The sequence below is a fragment of the Lipotes vexillifer genome, unplaced genomic scaffold (genome assembly GCF_000442215.2).
Source record: "Lipotes vexillifer unplaced genomic scaffold, Lipotes_vexillifer_v1.1 scaffold678, whole genome shotgun sequence".
Taxonomy (NCBI): domain Eukaryota; kingdom Metazoa; phylum Chordata; class Mammalia; order Artiodactyla; family Lipotidae; genus Lipotes; species Lipotes vexillifer.
In genome coordinates, this window is record NW_006790338.1 from 565,162 (window position 1) to 574,384 (window position 9,223).

At 43.3% G+C, this 9,223-nt stretch overlaps 2 protein-coding genes across 2 annotated transcripts in view; both read left to right on the top strand.

Annotated features, from left to right (window-relative positions):
- LOC103086759 (gamma-crystallin B) overlaps nucleotides 1-875 on the top strand; it is a 2,249-nt gene extending 1,374 nt beyond the window's left edge. The window contains exon 3 of the mRNA XM_007463651.1: nucleotides 535-875. Coding sequence (XP_007463713.1) covers nucleotides 535-810 — 276 coding nt within the window. The 3' untranslated portion in view covers nucleotides 811-875. The remainder of the gene's footprint in view (nucleotides 1-534) is intronic.
- Nucleotides 876-6,985: 6,110 nt separating this feature from the next.
- LOC103089559 (gamma-crystallin C) overlaps nucleotides 6,986-9,223 on the top strand; it is a 3,272-nt gene continuing 1,034 nt past the window's right edge. The window contains exons 1-2 of the mRNA XM_007463660.1: nucleotides 6,986-7,008; nucleotides 8,732-8,972. Coding sequence (XP_007463722.1) covers nucleotides 6,986-7,008; nucleotides 8,732-8,972 — 264 coding nt within the window. The remainder of the gene's footprint in view (nucleotides 7,009-8,731; nucleotides 8,973-9,223) is intronic.

Sequence of the window (9,223 nt, forward strand, 5' to 3'; positions counted from 1 at the left end):
GCAAGTGAAGGTAGGAGGCCAGAAAGGAAGCTTAAGAGTCACATAGGTGGAAATTTGAACTGAAAATGAAGTTATGAAAACAGAGGTAGGGAAGATGTGTCATCTTACTTTTTTACAAGGGCTTAATAATCCATAGCATGCATGGAAACCAAAACATTAGTCCTACAGAAAATAGCTAAATGTTGATTCCTTTATAACAAGGGTAATATATCAAATGAGGCTTCACTTTCCAGTGATGCTCACTTTTCTCCTTTGAGAGGGACGTTCTCTAATAAGAAGCACTAAAATGATCAATTTTATTTTAGACAAACCTAAATTCCCAAGGACAGAGACTGGTGCATAGCAGTTGAAGAGCTGCTAAGTTCTGTTCCTAACTTAGCCCATCCACCATGAGATTCAAGGGTGGGCGTTGGGGGCCAGGAAGGCTCTTTAACTCTGCGACATGGTTGTGGTGAAAGCAGACTTGGACTAAGGGAACTTTAATTTCTCTCTATTTGTGTTCACTTACTTTTTCTTCTCTGTCTGCCACCCTAGCACTCTGGCACTTACAGAATGAGAATCTATGAGAGAGATGACTTCAGAGGACAAATGTCAGAGATCACAGATGATTGTCTCTCTCTTCAGGACCGCTTCCACCTCAATGAGATCCACTCCCTCAATGTGCTGGAGGGCTCCTGGGTCCTTTACGAGCTGCCCAACTACAGAGGAAGGCAGTACCTCCTGAGGCCAGGGGAGTACAGGAGATATCTTGACTGGGGGGCGATGAATGCCAAAGCTGGTTCTCTAAGACGGGTGACAGATTTTTACTGAAGTATTTTCATTCTCCACTTTTCTCCTTTAGAATCTAATAAAAGATTTAGCTTGTGTTTCTGGCACTAATAGGGTCCTGCCTTTCTTTTAATCTATTAGGCCTTCAAAAGCAATAATGGCACTTGGCCAGACATAACATATGTTTTCAAGATGGGGAACAACCTCTTATAAGGGGAAGTAAGTAGAGGATATTATTGCCAGCATTCTTTTAAAGGCTAGGCCATGTAGGCTCAAAGTTCAGTTCAACTGGCTCAACCCATTTGTGGTTAATCTTACAAGGATATATTTAATAAACAAGTACTTATTGAAACACCTCAAGTTATCCCTCCAGGTTATCCCCACCATCTTCCCTATATAGTCCAAGTCTTAATTGATAAGGAAAGCCATTCTCATCTAGACTCTTAACTTTAGCTCCATAAACAAACAAATAAATGAACTGGTCCTCTCACCTACTACACTCCTTATCCTTCTAAGAGCCTCCATCCCTTTTATCCTATTTCCAATACCTCATACGTCCATGAGATTTCCAAGTAGAATTCACTGTCTCTTTGGTATATGTGTTTCTACAAAATTTTCAGGATTTTTTCCAAAAACCATATGCACATAGGAAAACTCTGCCTCCTATCATTTTTTTTTTTTTTCTGGCCACGCTGCATGTGGGCCTTAGTTCCCCCTCCAGGGATCGAAACCACACCCCCTGCAGTGGCAGCATGGAGTCTTAACTCCTAGAATGTCAGGGAAGTCCCTGCCTCCCATCATTTTAATAGGAGTAAAGTACTGTGACCATATATAAAATATAAGGGACTTCCCTGGTGGTGCAGTGGTGAAGAATCCTCCTGCCAATGCAGGGGATACGGGTTCAATCCCTGGGCTGAGAAGATCACACGTGCCATGGAGCAACTAAGCCCATGTACCACAATTACTGAGCCTGAGCTCTAGAGCCCGCATGCCACAAGTACTGAAGCTTGCACGCTCTAGGGCCCGCATCATGCAACTACTGAGCCTGCGTGCTGCAACTACTGAAGCCCATGAGCCTAGAGCACGTGCTCTGCAACAAGAGAAGCCACCGCAATGAGAATCCTGGGCAACACAATGAGAAGTAGCCCCTGCTGGCCACAACTAGGGAAAGCCCACGTGCAGCAATGAAGACCCAATGCAGCCAAAATAATAATAATAATAAAGAAAAATAATACTGAATCAAAAAACGGCATTAAAATTTTCTGGAGAAGTTTGCTTGTTTGATTCAGTTGTTTTCTTTTTTAAAAAAACATAGATTAAGGTCACTAATAAAAATTATAACATAATAAATTAAAGAAATTAAAAATAGGTGAATGAAAAAAATTGGGTCAGAAGATAAACAAGAGAGAGATAGAGAGAGGTGGAGCCAGGAGTGAAGTTTGAGCCCAAACTGGGTGCTATAAAGGCACTTTGGTGGCTGAAGTTAGAACCAGATTTGGATCCAGCAGCCAAGACACAGAAGGAAACATGATCAGTTCCATGACTGACAGAGTCCATAAGACAATTAATTATTCAAGACAAGCCTAACCATTCCCAGTACTGAAACCTAAAAGAAAATTTTCTTGTGGGTCCTAGTAAAGAAGATACTGAGTAAACAACATCCTCAATAACATCCTGTGATAATTAAATACGGTTCGTAGGACTGTTTCTTTCTTATTTTTTTTGCGGTACGCGGGCCTCTCACTGTTGTGGCCTCTCCTGTTGCGGGGCACAGGATCCGGACGCACAGGCTCAGCAGCCATGGCTCACGGGCCCAGCCGCTCCGCGGCATGTGGGATCCTCCCGGACCAGGGCACGAACCAGTGTCCCCTGCACCGGCAGGCAGACTCCCAACCACTGCGCCATCAGGGAAGCCCAGGACGGTTTCTTATAAAGTTCCCCAGTAAAGCTGACAGCTTCAGGTCAAAATTCATCTGAAGTACCCCATCCTTTGAGATTCTAACAAATGGCTCAAAGCTCATCTCACAGCAGGTGGGAGACTTATGTACCCACTTCTTCCAACACACACATACCCAATGTTTCTGGGAATTCTGGACAAGAGACGAGTTGTTTATGCTTTTCCCAGTTACTCTCCACTCTGAACTCCTGCCTTGTCATTGAGTGGATCCACACTGACCCAAAGTGGAGACTTAGTCCCTTTTCCTTGAACTCCTGAACCATTTCTCACATAAAGCATTAATGTGTGCAGCCAGCTTTGTTATAGAGGTTGTGAGGGGAGCGATGCAAGTTTAGATCACAATAGCACAACAATATCAAGTTTAATATTGGATGACCCTGCTCTAGTCTGCAAGCTCCAACCTGCTGCTGGGTGGCCTTCCCTTCCTTGCTCCCCTCTTCACTGTCCTTGGATGTACCCACATGCTTGTTCATTCTCTGTAGACTCTCCTTCCATCTCACACATCAAGGGCTCCATATCCACCACCCAATTGGCTATTACCAGAACAAACATATAATTTGTTGCTTATCCTCAGTCATTTTTGAGAGTGAGTGTGTTCTATTAAGGATTACACTGGAGCAAGAGGCATGGAGCAGGACCGTTCCAGGCAAACGGGGGCACATGGTAAGGCTCTTTATAAAGGTTCCTTCCCTGGAAAATAGATTCTTATATTATTTCATATTAATTGTTCCTAAATCTCAGTTATTTAACCTTTAAACCCCCAAAATTAGTGTTGGCTTCCTGGAGACATTAGCCAGGGTCCTCTGTTTGCCAATAATAATACAGCAAACATGAATGAGAAAGCTGAAAGCTTCTTGGAGTGCCAAGTTTTACATTATTTGCCTAGTAGGCATAAACTCACACGCATCAGACATGGAAATTATCCTGAAACACCTGAACTGAAGGCACATAAAACTAGAGACCATGGATCTCATTGATCAAGTTTGCAAGTTGCTTCCCTTCCTGGGGCACAGGCAAAGAGAATGCAATCCACCCTCTAATCCCAACTTAAAGACAAGGGCAACAGTGGGGAGTGGCTGGGGGAAGATATTATGCCCAAACTAACTCCTAATCTACCCTTCCTCCTTCTCTCTATCCTCTCTCTAAACACTGGGACCTTGAAGAGATGAGTGTCTGAGGTGAAAGCAGAGAAGGGACACCCTACAGGACCCCACTAACCTTCTCCCCACGAAGATGAACCAACAATTTGAGATAACCCTGGTATCAGCCTACATGCCCTACACACGCTAGTATTTCCTATATATCCTAGCTTGTTATAAGTCCAGATTTTAAAGCTTTTTCTTCCCTTTTTTTCCTCTTTTCTCCCTTTGAAGCCACAGTGTCTTCTGGACTAACCTTATAAAAGTTCCACCAAGCACAGAAACTGAAGTATCAGCTATTCCATAAAGGTGTCAAGACCCCACTCTATTGAGCTACACCCTCAAAATGTTCGCCTCACTATGGGTCCCCTCTCCAGTTTTCCTTCCGCATTTTCAAGGGGTAGGTCCTGATGTAAGCAGGTGTCTTATTCCATCCCCTCTGGACTTCTGGAGTTCAAATTTTCTTCTTTGTGGGTTTATTAAAACAAAACTGACCATCACAACCACCTGTTGCTTAAACAAGAAGGCGTATTGTTTTTGTTTTGTTTTGTTTTAATTTTTATTTTTGTTTATTTATTTGGGGCTGTGCGGGGTCTTAGTTACAGCACGTGGGATGTTTGTTGCAGCATGCAGACTTGTTTGTAGCAGCATGCGAACTCTTAGTTGCAACATGCATGTGGGATCTAGTTCCCCGACCACGATTCAAGTTCTGGCCCTCAGCATTGGAAGCGTGCGGTCTTAGCCACTGGACCACCAGGGAAGTCCTGAGATGTATTGTTCTTGTCGATGAATATTTAATCAGTCAATTTAAGAAAGAATTGGAAAATTTTATTCGAGCCAAATTTGAGGATTATAACCTGGGAAGAGCACCTCAGGAAGCTCTGAGAACTGTTCTGCCTGTTACAAGTCAAGACACAGTGTATATATAAGTTTTCTGAGACAGAGGGCTGTACATTAAATGACATATTATTGACAGTTTACATAATCCAGATTTAAGCACCATTGTGGTGGGTCACATGACCCTTTACAAGCTCTAGAAGGAATGTTGGACTTCTCTGGTGGCACAGTGGTTAAGAATCCACATGTCAATGCAGGGGACACAGGTTCGAGCCCTGGTCCGGGAAGATCCCACATGGCGCAGAGTAAATAAGCCTGTGTGCCACAACTACTGAGCGTACACTCTAGAGCCCTCGAGCCACAACTTCTGAAGCCCACAAGCCACAACTACTGAAGCCCGCACGCCTAGAGCCCGTGCTCCACAACAAGAGAGGCCACAGCGATGAGAAGCCCGCACACTGTAACGAAGAGTAGACCCCGCTCGCCGCAACTAGAGAAAGTCTGCGCACAGCAAGGAAAACCCAACACAGCCAAAAATAAATAAATAAATAAACAAATATTTAAAAAGGAAAACCCAAAAGAGGGAATGTTATCTTTTAAGGAGTTGCCTTTTTGGTGCTAGGAGAATGTTGCTGTTTATGGTTGAGCAGGCATTCTTGATGATGAGGGAGGTTTGGTTGATGTATAATGCAGAATCACAATGCGCGGGGGGAGAGGAGAGGCCAAAGGGCAGAAAAGAATTTTTATGTTGAAATTTTTCTTGCTTTCCCATAAAATATGAATTTTATTTCACATTTTTAACATGAAAATTCATTTGTTCCAAGAGGAATGCCATAGGAGTTAAGCAGAGGTGGGTCAATGATTGCTTCCTATCTTCACGTCAGTTAATGAATGGCCATCAAAGACAAGCCGAGAAAGAGAACCAGAGGCTGGTGCTATGATGGTGATCTCCGGGTCCTTACCCAGTCTCCCTGTTTGGGAGAGTTTGGTCTACATGGCCACCAACCAAATGACCTCTTCTCATTTAACCAAGCACGTATATGATACAAATGCTACGTTAATTATCAATACTAGGAAGCAAGCATGTGGGTAGTAAGGTCGACAGTTGAGTGGACCTCAGACACTAGCAAAACTCTGGAATTGGACACTGCTGTTGTAACAGTAATTTGGCATCTCAGGAGACATAAAATTAGAATTATCAAGGAGCAGAGGGCTTAGGGGACAGCACAGTTCTGTTTTCTCTCTTTTCCTTACTCATCTCGCCTATTATAAATGCCCATTAAATAGATCAAATGCAGGGTGCTTATGTCATCCTACACATTGAAAGTTGCAAATGCTGAACTTTGATGTGAGTGCGTAGGCCTGTTGTGCTGAGCCTTTGAAAGAGGTCCCGTGGACTATTACAACGATGAATTTCAGACGAGGGAATAACGTTCATAACCCCCAGACATTTATTGAGTAAACTTTACGGGCCAGTTCATTTTTCCAGTTAGTGAGATTACAAAAGTAAAGATGGATGGCAGGGCGGAGGGGCGGGGAGATAAATTAGGCGTTTGGGATTAACATATACACATTATTATACATAAAATAGTAAACAACAAGGACCTCATATATAGCACAGGGGACTATACTCAATAACCCATAAGGGAAAAGCATATAAATATATGTATAACTGAATCGCTACACCTGAAACTAACAAAACACTGCAAATCAGCTACACACACACACACACACACACACACACACAAGGAAAAGAATGGAAAAGAAAATAAGAAGGAATAAATCAGAGTAGTGTTTTTCAAAGTTTGGTCAAGAACAACCTGCTGCTGCCAGTTAAAAATACAGATTCCTAGAGTCCTTTCCAGATCTAATGATGCAGCATCTCAGAAGAGGGTAGAGCCTGGCAATTAGCATTTTTAATAAGCACAGGTGATTCTTAATGCACCCTGGAGTTTGAAGAACACTAGATGATTTCTAAAGTTCCTTCCAAATCTACATTTTTACCACAAAATGGCTTTGTGGTGGAGACATTTTTCAGGCATCTTTGGGAAGATTGAACATTTTTGAGAGAGACAAATGGGCTGAAGTCATCCTTAATAATGTCTCACTATTACTAATATCAAATGTTTATTCAGTGCTCATTTGTGCCAAGTATGTGCCAAACACATTAAACACATAATCCCATTTATTCAGGTCAATGTCCTTTAGCCAAAAGCCACCAGACACACCTGTTGTGAAACAAAGGGGTTTGTTACTGGTTACAGTGACGGAGAGAACATACACCATGGGGAAGCATGGACTGTCTCTGTAAGAGGGTTAGAAAGAACTATGATAGGACTTGTACTTTGGTTGGGTGACTTGGGGAAGTGTCTAAAAAGGCAGAAGTTGGACTTCCCTGGTGGTACAGTGGTTAGGACTCTGCACTTCCACTGCAGGGGGCACGGGTTCAATCCCTGGTCAGGGAACTAAGATCCCACATGCTGCGCGGTGTGGCCAAAAAAACATAAAATAAACAATAAAATAAAGAGCAGGAGTTCACTAAATTGGATGTTGTCAGACAGCAAGGGTAATTTTATCTTTGGATATCTTAATAGATCTACTCATGGGGAAGGGAGCAAAAAACAAGGATTAAGCTGCAATTGATATAGAAGTAGCAGTTAATCATTTTGGCTGAGAGAGGGCCTGTGTCTGGTATTTTGTGGGTGGCACATTCGCTTTGTTTTTGCCTATGCTTAGACAAAATTACGAAATTGCCTTATTTTGTCTCATTTCATCATGGTCTCAGGGTAACCTTGCCTCAGTTGGTATTTTGTGAGATTGTTTATGTCTAATAGGGAAATATGGCCTAGCTCTGAGGGCCAGACCAGCTTTCAAATATTAGAGGCTGCAGGCCCCTTCTTTCTTTCTTTCTTTTCTTTCTTTCTTTCTTTCTTTTTTTCTTTCTTTCTCTTTCTTTGTCTTTCTTTCTTTCTCTCTCTCTTTCTTTCTTTCTCTCTCTCTCTCTCTCTCTCTCTCTCTCTCTCTCTCTCTCTCTCTCTCTTCTTTCTTTCTCTCTCTCTCTCTCTCTCTCTCTCTCTCATTCAGCATACTATATCCCATGAGATAAGTATTATGAAATAACTCCTGCTCTGACAGGTTGTGTGGCTTGCCAAGTTCATGTGGCTACTAAGTGGACATTCTGAGTCCACGAGGCTTTACCGCCTTCCCCTGGTAAAGGGAAAGCAATCTATAAAGCAATATACTTCTCAGTCTTGAACCCAATGGTCATAAAAACCTTTCTTTTGGTTCTTATCACAAGTCGGCTACGAGGGGCTGGTTTCCAGTTATATGAAGCGTACTCACCAAAGAGGAAGTTAAAAGCTATGCCTTAAAGCATTGTCAAAACTAGCAAAAATCAGAATCCAGATTTGTGTCCTGTACTGGATTGACAAGTCCTGTGAAGAAAGCAGTTTTAAGATACAGTGGTCTCCGTGGTCCAGGAAAATCAGTGCTTGTGGCATTCTGCTTCACTCACAGCCTCTGGAATTCTGGGGCACTTCCATAAAGTCATGGATTTTTCCCCCCAAATACACAGGGCATAAATGAATCATATGTATAGAGACGTGAGTTTCAGGTCAAAAGTTCAGACTGATGTGCTGATAAATTTATAAAACAGTAAGAATCCAAATAAAAGCAACTCTAGGGACTCATCCAGAGCCCGAACAGACAGCGTTAGAATATACCAGAGAATGAGGGCAGACTAGACAGGCATTTCCACTGAATGCGGCATGCGAAAGGGATCCATAAAATCCCCTTACTCACCCCCGGGGCCCCTTTTGTGCTGTGCTTGCCAACACAGCAGCCGTCCTGCTATATAGACCCGCTGCGCTGCGGGGCCCCATCACACTGAACTCGCACCATCCGTGTCAACCAGCCATGGGGAAGGTAAACGGAACACAAGTGAAATAAAATGGAGCAGGGGAAAATGTCTCTATACAAGATCTATTATGGGGAGCAAATGATTTAATTTTGAATTATACTTCCTTTGCAGATCCTTCTATGAGGACCGGGGCTTCCAGGGCCGCTGCTACAAGTGCAGCAGCGACTGCCCCAACCTGCAGCCCTACTTCAGTCGCTGTAACTCCGTCCGGGTGGACAGCGGCTGCTGGATGCTCTACGAGCGCCCCAACTACCAGGGCCACCAGTATTTCCTGCGGCGCGGTGACTACCCTGACTACCAGCAGTGGATGGGCTTCAACGACTCCATCCGCTCCTGCTGTCTCATCCCCCAAGTGAGTTCAGCTTGATTCCAATCATGCCACCTGAGTGTCCTCACTCTGTTACTGATGGGTGTAAGGGCGAGGGAAGTTTTCCTTTAAATACACCTAAAGGTTAAGTGGGCTTTGGGTAGCTGCCAAAGCCCAGGTAGATCCCGGCACAAAAACAGCTGAGAATATAAGGAAGAATTCACTTAGGGAAAGCGTCAGTTTTGTTTTTAATCTTTGCTGCCATTAGTTCAGTCAAAGCGTTTCTGTGTCAAATG